This window comes from Thermobia domestica, chromosome 8 (genome assembly GCF_964235325.1).
Source record: "Thermobia domestica chromosome 8, izTheDome1.hap1.1, whole genome shotgun sequence".
In the NCBI taxonomy this organism is placed as follows: Eukaryota; Metazoa; Arthropoda; class Insecta; order Zygentoma; family Lepismatidae; genus Thermobia; species Thermobia domestica.
In genome coordinates, this window is record NC_137461.1 from 186,767,205 (window position 1) to 186,782,484 (window position 15,280).

Genomic DNA, 15,280 nt, shown 5'->3' on the forward strand with positions numbered 1-15,280 from the left:
AGAAAAAAATTTTTTCAGCAAAAAGAAAAAATATGGGTTTATTAGAATTATAATACAGTATAAGCGATAAATTATGAATACCACATTAACGTAAATTATTAATAATAAAAACAGTGACAATGTAGTGTATGTCAATTACTAAAAACAAAGAAATGTCAAAAATTAAAAGTAAAAATAAAAACTACTAACTTACATTAAAAAAACTAAGTCATATTTTAGGATATAAATTAATTATAATTTGTTAAAATCCTAGAGATTAAAATATGTTTTCTATTATGTGATTGCACTAAAATTTTTGCCCTTTTACCATACGTTGGAACTTTAAAATTTACATTTTTTTAAAATATAGTCCGAGGTACATCGGTTGTTAAGTATCTTTTGTCTATCAATTATGAAGTATCAGAATCTATCAATTTTCTCCTGTCAGCCAATCGTTCCAATTTAAAGTATGTTATCCAATATTCATACGTGCTAGAGTAGTCTAGTCCTAACTCAAAACAAAGTATTCTAATAAAACACTTTTGAACCATTTCAAGTTTATTCACGAGAGTATTTGTTAGGCTGTTCCAAGTCACCGATGCATATTCAAGTTTTGACCTTACCAGTAGTTTATACAAGAGTACGTATGTATCTGAGTGACAAAAAGCAGGCCATTGATGAAACAGGTAACCAATTATTTTTCTAGCTTCATTATATATATTTTGTATATGATCACCAAAGCGTAATGACCTGTCACCTAAATCTTTCATTGAGTCAACTTTCTGTATTATGGTACCTTGTATTTCGTATTGACTTACATAGTATTGCGACTTGTTACTGTAGATCATACACTTAGTTTTCAAACAATTGACACTCATACCGTTGTCTTTGCACCAAGTAACGATACTACTTAAGTCTTCTTGTAGCATAACGTTTCCTCAATATTGTTTACTACTCTAAAAACCTTAATGTCATCAGCGTAAAGTAAAATATTGGAATGATTTAAAACTGTAGGTAGGTCATTGATAAAAATTGAGAAGAGTAATGGACCCAGAGGAGAACCTTGAGGAACACCATTACTAACAGTGGATGAATCTGACAGGACATTACCAATTTTAATTTGGTATGTTCTACCAGTCAAGTAACTTTCAAAAAAATTTAGATACAAGGGTGATACACCTATATTTGATAGTTTTGTTAACAGTAATCTATGATCCACCGAATCAAAAGGTTTAGTCATGTCAATGTATATAACATCAGTTTGTGATCTACTTTTCATTGCAGAGTAGGCAAAATCTGTTATTTCACAAAGATTGGTTACAACTAATTTCCCTTTGTAAAAGCCATGCTGTGATTTTTGCAATATATTTTTTACATTAAAAAACAATTGTTTATGAATGATAGTTTCAAAAAATTTTAGAGAAAATGTTCAATAAAGTTATCGGCCAGTAGTTGCTTGGATTTAACTTGTCATTGTTCTTGTAAACTGGTACCACATGTACATGTTTCCATTTATATGGGAATGACTTTGTTCTTAATGAGGTGTTGTATATTTTTGACAAAACTGGAGCTATTTTTTTTTTTTAGCATGCTTTAAGTATATAATTTGGGAAGCTCCCAGGTCCTGAAGATGATAATGGTCGAAGTTTACCTATTACTCCAGCAACATCATTTTCACATATTACTGGAATTGTTATATTGTTGCTGTCCTGATTACTAACTACAGCACAATCTAGTGTATTAACTTTTAAATTAAAATTATTGTAAAATACATCTTTAAAAATTTCAGCAATTTGTTTTACTCCTGTAACAGTGGTACCTTTAAACAAAATTCTATTTGGTATACTTTTGTCTTGGGACTTGTTAAAATTATTCCAAAAATACACTTTGTTGCTATAAGTACTATTTTCCAACTCCTCAAAATAACATTTCTTAAGTTTATTGTACATTCTTTTAACATTTTTTTTTAAAGCAAAGAATTTTTCATACACGACTAAATTATCAGTTTTCTTAAATTTTACATTTTTTTTTTTTTTTATTGATTAATGATTTTAACTCCTTAGTAATCCAAGGAGCTTTATATTTCCTTTTTTGTATAATACGCTTTTTTGATACATTTGCTCTCAGTATATTTTCCAAGCAACCATGCAATAATATCGTACTGCTAATTACATTTCCGGAAAACCTATCGATTTTCATCTCATTTTTAATGTCCTCGAATAATTGGTAGAAGTTTGCTCTTACATAATCATATACCTCACCTTGAGCTTGAATATTATCTACATTCAAGAAATTTGACTTTTCGTCAACCTGCCATTCGAATACGAAAGGGGGATGAAACCTATCTACTTTAACTAATAGATTCACATCAAATATTATTGAAAAATAAGTAATATTAGTTAAAATTAGATCCAATGTATTATACGGCAACTGAGAGTCATATGGTTAGTTATACTGCTTTAAGCTAAATATAGACGCTGACTAATATCTTCTCAGCTTTTGTTTTTAGATGAAAATGCTTGGATTTTACGATTCCATTACGCCAATCAATACCTACGGAATTGAAATCCCCAAGAAGCAACATTTTCAAGCTTTTCTCAATTAAGAACTTATTCAGCCAATCACAATAATTTACAAATTCTTTGGGTGGCAAGTTAGGTGGAAGATAATGCAAACCTATTAATATTCGGAGATTATTGGGTATACATAACTATAATAATCACATCTAGGCTTGAAAACGGTACGCGTACTACGTCATACATTAATCTTTTATTTACCAACATAATACATCCTCCACCTGTACTTTTATTTGTCATTTGAAGATTTCTATCTTTACGTATCACATTATATTGCTCAGTAAGTTGTTCAAACTTAACTTTGTCATGTTTAAACCAACTCTCAGATATGCATATTAAGTCATAATCAGTGCAATTAACTTCATCAATAAAATCTAATTCTTTACTATTTAAACCATTTACGTTTTGATAGAACAATATAATTGACTTATCTAATTGATTGCTCATTGTTTCTGTTTAGTTTATTCGGTATTATTATTATTATTATTCGGTAATAATAATAATAATAGTTGTAGTTGTTGTTGTTGTAGTAGTTGTAGTTGTAGTAGTAGTAGTAGTAGTAGTAGTAGTTGTTGTTGTTGTTGTTCTTCTTCTTCTTCCAGAATTGCCACTTATTAAATATGTCGTAGGAATTGTTTGTGATTACTTAGCTTTCGTTACATTAACGATGATATTTGCGTGTACAATAGCAAAAGGGCACGTTTCGAGTGGGGCATGTTTCCCCTATTAGTTCTCGCCCTGCCCCGAAACAAGTTATTTCAAAACGGGACTCTCTGACTCGTATATCATATAATATTTACAACTCACGAAAAAGGGAATTTATTGTTCCGTTTGTTAACACATAACCACCCCCTTAACATTTCGATTCTATAACATTGCTTATTAGCACGGTTTAATAATATGCATGTGCCATTTGATTTTGCTGAGCTTTCCAATTTCCTCTACCTCTCTTCAAGAGTGACAAAGTTGAAACTTTCGACGCAAAAGATTTATTTTTTCAGCTGTTCTTTTCGAAAAGACAGCAGCTGATAATTACTGAGTGAATGTCGGATGATCATTTTATATTCTTAACGGTTGTGTCAAACTTTTCATTCACACACTATGCCACAGTAGAGATCTATTTTTCTATCCTGGAAAATTCGTATCCCTTTTCATTAGCAAGTTACCAAATATTTTAAAATTCATATCAGACAATCATTTACGAAAAGGCGAAAAGGATATGAAAATTCTTCATAAAGTTGGGAACACAACTTTTCTTTTTTTTTAAGTTTTACGTCCCACGATTATGCCCGTTAGGCTAAAGAAGACGATGATGATGAGTGAAATGGTGGAATGAAGAAATTGGGAGGAAACGGGAGAACCCTGAGAAAACCCACGAGCACGGTGTTTGTCCACCACAAAGTCCACACGGCGCGAGCTGGGATCGAACCAGGGACCCCAAGCACCGGAGGTGAACGTCTACCAGTGAGCCACCGCGCCCCCGAGCACAACTTTTCGTTTTACAATAAGAGGTGGATATCTATATCCGCGATACTAAAAATTACTTTCATTACATGTGTGCTTTATCTAAAATATACATTTTTAAAATTTGTCAGTATTGTGTGATTAATTGATTATCAAATATATTTACAGTAGAAATACATTTTATTAGATATAAAATTAGTTTGGTGTATAAATTTCTAATTACATGCTTATTTGCAATTATTTCAGTCTAGTTTCACACAAATCCAAGTGTCATTGATTATTCTAGAGATTTTCAACAGAAAAGTTTTTTTAAGGATTTGGTTTGGATTTGTTTTGGAACTAAAAGTAAAAATAACAACAAAAAAAATAAAAATAAAAAATTGCAATATAGGCAATAAAAACCAATTTTAACATGAAAGCATTAAATTTGAAATTTGTATGTGTAACCAACATTACGGTTTTGATTATTTCATCATATCTACGTATTTAGAAAATAAATAAATAAATAATAATAAAAAAAACAAACATCTGAGACTTTCGAACCCTCAATCTTCAAGTTTCACAAGTTTTTCACCACGCTCGGCTACCGTCAGCACAAGAACTTGTTGCAGCTAGTCTCTATACAAAGAACGGACGGAAAATGTAATTCCTCCTGTACAGACCTGAGAATTGTGATGGATCTAGGCTCACTTTTCTGGACAGGACAGTCTCTGAAAGGGATTCTAGGTATTTGTGTACAGAAGTGTACATAAATGAACATTTCCCAATAGATCCAGTCTTAGATTTTGACTACGAAGTCGCTAATTATTTTGTGCCTTTAGGAACGTAGCTGACGATATAAGCTATGGTTTTTACATTTTCTAAAATATACAGGTTCTGTAAATATTTTAAATAAATTAAGCCCTACGAGTTCTGAAGTGTATTTGTGAGTTTTCATAGTTAATTTTTCCTTATTTGTTTCTGGAGAATAATATATTTGTAATAGTCGTTTTGACCGTCTTGTGGTTTTATTCATAATTTCTTTTTAAACAGATAGGCCTATGACATGATTGTAATGTAAATAAGATAGTAGCTAGGAGATTTTGCCATAATTACCCAAGAGTTGGGGCAATTCTGGTAGTTGGGAGTTCAAAAAACCAATCTCAAATTACTCAGAGATCATGCAAATAGTACAGAAGTAACACCAGGGTGTCTACTGAATTTCATTTTCAAAATTCCACTATATTTCAAGTATATTCAGTATAACTATCAGCAAAATTCCAATACCTAATACAATGAGTTTTTAAAGTTCTTTAGAAATAATCACAGTCTTGATTATTTCAGGTTTGTAATTGTTTTACCATCAAAAGAATATTTTAATAAATTTAGTTAGCCTTGATTTTTTTTAAATACAAGTGATTTTTTTTTAACATTTTTAAAGGGCCTTCCAACTCTCCTCACAGCCCTCCACTCCAAAAATTGCTTTAAATGTCTAATTACAAAGTATCACATAACACACACTGTGTAAGTAAATAATTCTTCAGTAGATTCTGTACCAGGCTTATTCTACCAAGTAAAGAAAGTAAAAACTTGTTCTAAATAATAAGTCATAAGGCAGAGATATACATATTTATGAATTATTAATTATTAATTCACAATGATTATACCTTACACTCAAAAGGTACACGCATTTAAGACTGTCTTTTTTTAAACTTTTCACCACCTTTTCCAGTTCTTCTGTTTCTTCCTTAGCACTCTGCATAATGCGTTTCTTCAATTCTAATTGTTTTATTTCTTCTGCTGCTAACTTTCTTTTGGCCGCATTCTTATCTAACCTCTTTTTATATTTTTCTAAAGCTTCATTTCTCAATGTTGATGAATTTTTGGACTCATGAATCATCATCTTCGAAACACTAATAGCTAATACCCCACCAGCTGCCGATTCTGCATCATACACCACAAGCTGTGCAATCAAGCTATTTTCATGAAGATTCTCTGCTACGCATTCTTTATTTATGGGAAAACCTCTTTCAATAGCAGCGGTGCCGTGAAACAAACAGCACTATTTGTGTGAAGTGGATCAGTTCTTTGGAAACATTGTGTTGAAAATAGGCAGTGCTTAGAAAATGGTCCAATCAATCAGTTTTGGGATGAAAGTTGTTTACTTCTTCCTAAGATGAGAAATCTAAGTAGTCTAGTTTTGCAATATCAGCTTCCATACTCGATAATTAATTTCTCTCAACAATAACTTCTAATGCAGCTGTTACCCTGTAGGTCTTAATAGACGAATTCGTCATAATTCTAGGATTGAAGCAGCTGGCACCTCTAGCAAACTTGAAAGCAAGAGGGCTTTTGACAAAATAATTATGCATATATCATCAAGGAATTCTATGGTCTCCACAGAACTTAAGAACTTTCCCATCTTTTATTGCCTTGCCTTTTAAAGCTGTTCGGGCTGCAAATCCAATGACAACACGGAAGGTCTTCAGGTTTTCTGTCTTCTTCAAATCAATTGAGAGAAGTTTCTTACTAGTACTTGCCGACTTTTTTCCCCAACGGGTGTAGGAGCACAGTATTCAGATCAGTGAACACAAAAGGCAAAGAGGACCATTACTTTGATATTGGAGAGATACTGTTCTAGTTCAAGAGAAAGAGAATCGTATGAATGCCAACTAGGAGCAGGTCATTTCTTGCAAAACGTTTTATAATTACAAAGCATCAACATAGTTCTTAATATGTGGCAGCATTTCCACAGCCCTTTCAATAACTTTTGAGTTTTCGACTCATCTGATAGGGCAAAACTTCAGAGGAAAGATATGTAACCCTGTTATGCGTCTCTAATCTGCGAGTCTACTTGGGTAGTTCTTGACGTAATTCAGAGAGCGCAAAAATCTGTGCCATTCGGAGTTGTGCACCGTTTTATATGCACCATGAACAGTATGCAACAAGCACGTACCAAAGTCAACAGCTTCGGATTTGAAGGTGAATCATCCAAGTACTTCTTTAGGTCGTTTAAAAACTTCAGATTTACATTCGGCCCGTCCATTGATACTTGCATCTTTTTCGCATCCAAGCCAGTCTCTCTCACGTTTTGCAAAATGTCATCAGAAGGTCCTCAGCAGTAACATGACCTAACAATACGGACGTAAGATATCTTGTTTGAAGTAAGTTTCCGTCCCAAAATCTAATAATTATATCCATTTGGCCCATCTAAGCGACAGAATTTAAACTTTCATCAAAAGAAATACAGAAGAAAAGCCACTCTTTAACTACGTTTGTCAAAGTACGGACCCAGTCATGGGCGCCCGAAAGGGAGGGCAGGGTGGGCCCAATTCCCCTTTCCCCGACTCACGAAAATGTATTACATTTCTTAAAATTTTCTTCATACAAATAAAAAATACCAAACGCAATATAGCAACCAGGGATTTGAGCTCCCCCTCTAGAAAATTTTCTTCGGGCACCCATGGACCCAGTCCATATGTAACTAGGTATCCAAGTTTATCCTTGTGCATCTTGAACTTCTTCGCAATTTCGCTGTCGGGAACCATCACTTTAAAAAGGTTACTACAAATGCCAGCACTTCTAACAAAAGAATGGGTCATAACTTGATTAATAGCTTACAATATTTCTGCAGTAATAACTTCACCCTTGATGATAAAATTGTTAAGAGTACTTCTAGGCATAACACAAGTATTGGATGTCGTGTTATCAATAACACAAGTATGTTCGTTATTAACAACTGAAGTTCGCACTTCAAAAAGGCCAGCTTTCACTGGACCAGTTTGTAGTTGATGGAGAAGCATTCACAGGAACGGAGTCTGTATTGCTTCCTTGACAGGTACCATGTGACAGTTTTTTGCTCGAACTTGAAGAACTTATTCTTTCAATGAGCTTTTTATTTTTGGCATGAGATCGAATTGAAGACGCTCCCATGTTGCTAACATCAAAACTGGCTATACACAAAGAGCAATACTCTTTATACTTATCATTTTCCAACCCTTGAAGCCAATTCCAATCTGAATTTATTGTTCTGTCTAACCACTCATCTTTGAAAGAAGTTTTTCCTCTTATTTTACTCATTGTCTTTGAGAAGATAAGTGCAACACTAATGTAAGTAAGGAAATAAATAACAATGGATACAGTATATTATATATAAAATATATTCAGGGCTACAAACTAGCTGTAGGGTAAAATTTACTGACAAAAATGTTGAAATACTGACTAAATACCTGACATTACTGACAATAACCCTCATTTAAAATATGTAGTAGGCTCGGATATAATATAAAGACTATAATAACAAATCAAATTATTAGAGCGCGGATTTTTGCATATTTGCATGTTCTTTTCTGATATGATATCGATATGATTACATGGTTAATATTTGTTTTATGTGTCTAGGAGTCTAAATGCGAAGTTTTATTGTGCATATAATTGCATATTATGATGAATAATGCATATTGAAGACGTTATTGCATATATATGCATATTTAGGAAAAATGACTAGTGTATGGTTACTTGACTAGAGATTTTCAGATTTAAAACGTAACTTTTAGTCTTCTGGTAGTTGTTAGAAAACCCAAAAAATAAAAATAACTTCTTATCGGTTTAAACATTAATTTTCTAAGAACGTGCGAACAAAGGCAGAGAGAAGCTGTTTTCTTCTAAATTTCTCTCCCTCGGGGTAAATGAATCACTGCGTTTGCAAAAATATTTAAAGCTTATTCATCATCCCTTCACAGTTGTTTGAGACCTTGTGTTGTATAGTAGTGTTGCTAGGTGAACATGCCGAAAGAGAAAAGCTTGAGGAGTTCCAGTCTTAGACAATGGACTAAACCATACTCAAGCTTGTCCACGGATGGGAAGACTGTGTTCTGCGAAGTATGTAGCAGAGAAGTAAGTACGTTTTTAGTTCATTTCTTTTTACTTTTTTTTAACAAAAAAGAGAAAACCCATATAATAATTAATTCTGCAAGGAAATACATTATTCTTTTGCTTCTTCTTATTCTTCTAAGCCTTTTTCCCAGTTAGCTGGGGTCGGCTTTTCGGATCGCTGTCCTCCACCTGTTTCTATCTTGAGTAATCAAAGTAGAATTTGTCAGTAACTATAAAAATGGTTACAAATTCCCTATAACTTACAAAGGGGAAGGGGGAATTTCTTTTTTAACGAGAATTAAGATTAGAAACAGAAACATACTACATACATTTTAGGCAAAGTTTTTGTAAAACCAGCTGTATGGGCTCACCGTTTCATGGGCTCGTTTTGCTGGATTACTTTAGGCCAGAGAGCGTTGACAATAATGGATCTTTTATATTGCGGAGCTTTATATAGAAGGTAAGAAGAACTATGCTGTGCACCTTACGCAACAAAATCTGAATACCTATTTCCCTACTCAAGGAAACGCACACATAAAGGGGAGTTGTATAGGTAAAGGGGTGGAAACAGCAGCGTCCTTTTAAAGTTTCTGAGGGAGGAAGGGGGCAAGATTCTCCACCAACATAAGAGTTTCGCGTTTTTTTAATATTAATATATTATTACAAGACCGGTTAAAATTTATGTATTTCTCAAACTGAGGAGGATTGTGGGGAACTGCATCCCCCTGACTTTCCCAAATGATGCTCCTAAATGGAAATTCTTTAAAGAGAAAAATTCACCCCCGAAATCGTAAATATGTAAGATGAGAGCTTCAGAGGTAGGCGCGGGCATAAGACCATTGTCTTTTCTCAATGGTGTCAATACAGATAGAAGCTTTTAGGAAATAATCAAAACTAAAGTGAAGTATTCGACATTATCGTCCTTTTCAACAACGAATTTACAGGGCAGGTCACAGTTTTACGTGGAATACGAACTACGGAATATTGTGTGAAAAAGCTTACTTTATACAGGAACAGGGTCTCCAGCCTCCTACCATCTGCACCAGGAGTAAGTGCGCTACCATTGCATCGGCAAACCGACTAGAGATCTTTAGAGGTAGTGAGAAGGTTCGCGATCGCACGTAGCTTTTATATATATAGCGCCAAAGTATTAATTTGGTATCTATAAGCGATGTACAAGTCTTTGAAGGCAACCATACGTACAGTATTTCCACTTTAAATTAGTAGATATACTTAGTTGTGAATGTAGAAACTAAGTACTAGTGGAATTAATTAATATATTGTTGTTTCAGATACGCTGTGAGAGAAAGTTTCAAGTTGTGCAGCACATTAAAACAGAAATCCATATAAAGAACGAACGCAGTGCTACATCTAAGCAGCAAACAATAGAGAAAGCATTTAGCAGAAATAAAACTGAAGAAGGACGTCAAGATCCATTTTTCAAAGATATTTGCAAAGCATTTATTGCAGCAAATATACCCTTAAAAAAAAGTCAACCATCCAGAAATTCGAGCATTTCTTACAAAATATTGCAAAAAAAAAAAAAAAAAAAAAAAAAAAATCCCGATGAATCAACATTAAGGAAAAATTATGTTGATGACTTTATTCTGAGGTAAGTTTTAGTTGTACGTTATGTAGAAACAAAGAAAACTAGATACTAATTGTTGTGCATTTTCCTAATTCATATTGTTTTTGATGAATCAATCAAATTGTGTAGAATTTCCACGTTACAATTCGCTTTATACATGCCACTGCCTGTAAAATACCGCATTTGTACTTCAAGTGATTAAGTAACTCACAAGATATAAAAATAAAATCAGTAATTAATAGGAACAATGGTAATCTCTTTTGGTTCTTAGTGTACGTATAGATAGGGCGCCGATTTCTCTGCAAGTTTGGGGGGCCCATTCAGATGTGGTTTGGTTGCAACAATACCATAGGCATATAAAAATAGGAGAACCGACTTCAACTTACCATTTTGGGCCCTACGCATGGGGGCCCCTTGAACATTGAGGGAGCTCGGGCCCCCAGGATCGGCGCCCTTGCGTATTGATGTACTGTGCGTTTGGTAAAACTTGATACTATGTGCGGTTTAATTGCAAACGCATTATATAATTCTAACTGCTGCACAGGTCACATTGAAACAGTAAGTCATAGGCTCAAGCCCCGCAGCTGGCTATCCTGAGTACGATTAGCCTCAGTTACGCGTTGTGAAAACCGAGATGGTACCCTTAACGGCCCTGAGAGCTATCTTTCTCTTCTTTACATTTTCCCCATCCAAGCCAGAGGTATAATGCCTGAAAGCAATGACGGTATTTTTAAAAGGGAAGAGTGATCTTTCCTTAGTATAGGTAGTTTTCTAACTTGTATTGCAACCACACTTCTCACTAAATTTAGGTTTTGCAGGAAACTAAATTCCTGATTTTCTAAACATTTATCTAGTGTTTTAAATTTAGGATTATTTTTCTTATACTATTCATTTTTTTTAAATAACGTCTGATTGATCAAATTATGTATCTTAACACAGCTATTAAACAGCAAATTAAAAATTTCTCTGAGTTAATATAGGATAAACGTTTCATTAGGTCAAACCCGCAGCCAGCTTGATTTCTTAGAAGGGACAGAACTTGATACTGAAGGGGCAATGACAAACTGCAAGGAAAATTACAAAGTCATTTACAGGTATTTATTTTTGGAATCTGTAACAGAAACTGAACATCCTTTCCACTTTTTTATTCTTGACTGCTTATTTTTTTGAACATACTGTGAATATTTATCTAAACAAACTCAAAATTTCTAGAGGTCACAGGGGTGTGCTAGATCCCTGCCCACTCCCTAGCTACGGGCATACTCTACAATTAATTTACGTTCTCAATTACCTTGACGCACTATTCTTGAGAAGTGCAACTGCTCCTACTCTTTTGATGTTTGCCATGGTGGAACAAGAGGGCACGTTAGTTAGAAATTCTTAGAATGAGAAAAGGTCAATCGGAGGTGTTTTGCGAACAGGTGCGTACCCAGAAACCTTTGTTGGATGGGGTCCCATACCACAACACACTATCTCTATGTATTATTGAACTAGTGTTACATACACCCAAGTAAACGCCAAACAATTTTTAAGTACTTTCACCTATGTTTTCATAAATAATAAACTAAATACGATAGAAATTTATTTTTTTAATAAGGAGAATACAATTATAGTATAAGATGAAATGTTCAGACTACACCAATCTTTTCTCTGTTAAAGTAGGTATATTTTTATTAAGAAAGTATACAAATGTCTTTCGTGATATTAAGATCGGACGGGTTTTGCAATTGGTGAACCCCTTGGATGCGTCTCTAGTGCAGACAAAACACAAGCATATTATTTTTAAAAGTTTTTTTTTTTCTTCTTCTGGTTCGGACCTGCTGTACCTCCTCTGCACTTCTTGGTGCACCTAGCAAGTAGCATATAATTTTTCGCAGAAGTGGTTAAAATGTGCATATTCTAATTTGGTTTAATAAACAAAATGCAAGAACTTTATTTCTGTTTCAATTTAGAAATTGTGTATCTGTTTTAGAGGGGACAAAAAAATATTTACAGCGGGCAGCCCGGTCTAGCCCCTCCATGAATGCGGGTCCTCATTAGGTATATTTTTTTCATGACTTTACTACTTTCTAATTCTATTAAGAATTCCAATTTTACAAAGAATTGTATGCATGCATTTTCTTCAATTACCTTCTTTCAAAGCTCTACAGGACATCAGAGATGATATAGGCACTTCTTCAATCTGGATGGCAGTAGACGAAACTACTGATTCCTGTGGTAGATACATTGCAAATGTTGTCGTTGGATCCAGATGATCCAGGAACACCTTACTTGATATTGAGCAGAGAATTGAAAAAAACAATTCAACTATTGCCAGAGTCGTTCGTGATGGTCTGCGTAAGTACAGTTTGGTGTGGAGTCCTTTAACACATTTTTCAATTTCATTTTCTTTTTTCCTTTCTTTCTTTTCTTTAAAAAATATTGTGTATTGAAATTGGAACTGAACATTAGGCGTGTCCTGAATATCGAAGCGGCCCCAATATCTTATTTTGTTTAAACTCTATAGAAGTTTTTTTTTTTCTTTTTTCCTGTAAGCTAACCTATTCGAAAACTGAATCCTACGGAATTGAAACCTGGATACCTGTGTATGCATGACAATGTAACTGAAGCATTCAATGCAAATATTCTTACGTATCTTTAGTAAACAATACAGTTGCTTCACAATATAGTTCAAAGATCTTTGATATCGTTTTTAAAACTGCCAGTTGTTAATATTAATATATATATATATTGCCTAACGTACACGCATTTTCTTGTCGAAAGAAAAAGTATATATATATATTTGATTCCTCTGCCAACTGGGCCTTTCAGTAATAGAGTAACCGTTTTGTAATTAACGGATTCATTGAATCAGGATCATTTCAGGTTTTGCTCGGGGAGGGGGCGGGGCAAGACCCTACGATATAAGAAAGATTTATCGATTTTCACGGAAATATTACTATCTTATTGATAAAATCATATAAATTTCAAATTCAGGGGGGAGACAATCACCTCCCCCCATGGAAGCCCAAGTGACGCTCCTGCATTGAACTTTTTTTTTCTAAATCACAACTCAGTATTTTCAATAATGTGTTGACGAGAACTATTTATATTGCTTTGATTCTTACCGTAATTTCTATTTGCAGTTTAAACTAATTGAAAATTTTGAACTCATGTTTTTTCACGTATTTTGTGGCCAGATAGAAAGAGAACAAATTTCTGATATTACAAACTTTTAGCAATAAATCCCGTCTGATATAGCCTCGGTGCTAGAAAGACTTAAAACCTCAACTATTCATTCAATTAAAATTAGGGGCACAGTGGTAGAGTGCTAATCTTTAGCGTTAGGAGTTCCTGTTCAGTTCCTTCATATTTGAACAAGTGTCCCAGTTACAGTTCCCTAATTTATGCCAATCATCTTTTAGTACAAGCTTTTAGCCAATTGCAAAGTTTAGAAGGAATTCGATAAAATTTAGGGGGCACACAGACATACCCTTAGCTACGGCTAAAGGCTCGTACTAAAAACAGGATTGCCTTAAATTTGGGAACTGTAACAGGGATACTTGTTAAAATACGAAGGAACTGAACCCCACCACTGTGCCCCAGTCTTGATTGAATTGTTAGTTGCGATTTAAAGTCTCTTTCTAGCATCGAGGGTATATCAGACGGGATTTATTGCTAAAAGTTTGTTCTGATACTTATCCGAGGCAAGTACATCGACAAGGAATTGAATCCGACAGTACGCTTACAGAAAGCTCGTGTAGTAGCTACTTGGCCACGAAGGAACTATTATAACAAGAATGTAAGGTGAACTCACAGCTCCTCCCCAAATTACAGCCTGCTCAAATTATCTGACGTTACTCCCCCTATTATTGTTCTAGCTACGGGTCTAACACACACACAATAGATTTATTTGTGTGACTCACATGTCACATCATATATATATATATATATATATATATATATATATATATATATATATATATATATATATATATTATTATTATTATCATCTGAGTAAGAATCAGTGGCCTTTAATTTTAATTTCATAATTCAGATAGTTGACTTCTCCCTTGACTGTTAACGAGTGTTTATGAATACCGTATTTACTTGATTGTAAGCCGACTTTTTAAAAACTTTTTTCTTGGCTCGAAAAACTTTTTTCTTGGCTCGGTTTAGAATCGGTGTAGTAGATTTTATCAAGGCAAATTTTATGTTGCTCATGTCTGGCTTTTTCAGATATTTTAAGCATTCACACGAAGAGAAATGAATTTCTTTAGATAAGAAGCACATTACTTCAGTAGAATTCATTAGCATATAGTGCAAGTACTTTGTATGCTCCATGAATAAATTTCAATTCTTTTTCTATTTTCGTGTTTGATTTTCGGGAATAGGCTTATAATCGGGTAAATACGGTACATTTATTTATTCGGGTTGGTGGTGTTACTGTTTTGATTGCCTACTAGCGTTGTTTTCATTTTACGAATGTTTCATGCAGATTACTTCCCTTGTACATATTCAGGTACTAGACTGTTTCGACCCCCATGAAGCTAAATGCATAGAGGAAACAAGGAATGCGTACAGTGCTGACAACATTCAAGCAGATCTAGCCTTTATTAGTGCACATTTTCAGTCACTCTTCAAGACGATCGCTCGTTTAGAAGAACAAGTGGCAATTCACTAAAGCCACTGCAGCTTTCAACTTCACTAAAGCTCTTTGATAGTGTGGTAAAACAACACCCACCTGGACAAGTTGGAAAAAAAATTTGCAAAAAAGGCAGCATCAGTAATAGCAAGAAACCCGGGACTGAAATTCTTGCAGTATGTAAATAGTGTTCTA

The 15,280-nt window shown here is 34.1% G+C and overlaps 2 protein-coding genes across 7 annotated transcripts in view; one reads left to right on the forward strand and one right to left on the reverse strand.

Moving 5' to 3' along the window:
- LOC145693373 (MKRN2 opposite strand protein) overlaps positions 1–15,280 on the reverse strand; it is a 148,730-nt gene that overhangs the window by 85,253 nt on the left and 48,197 nt on the right. The window lies entirely within an intron of this gene.
- On the forward strand, positions 8,504–14,995 carry LOC145691897 (uncharacterized). 3 transcript variants are annotated; one of them, XM_081767204.1, is made up of 4 exons: positions 8,504–8,894; positions 10,166–10,485; positions 11,459–12,798; positions 14,963–14,995. In XM_081767204.1, exons 1-3 carry the CDS (start codon positions 8,784–8,786, stop codon positions 11,478–11,480), a joined length of 453 nt encoding a protein of 150 aa, XP_081623330.1. In that variant the 5' UTR covers positions 8,504–8,783; the 3' UTR covers positions 11,481–12,798; positions 14,963–14,995. The 3 variants fall into 3 exon arrangements, with proteins under 3 accessions (XP_081623330.1, XP_081623331.1, XP_081623332.1); XM_081767205.1 differs by having other exon boundaries at positions 12,604–12,798; XM_081767206.1 differs by lacking the exon at positions 11,459–12,798.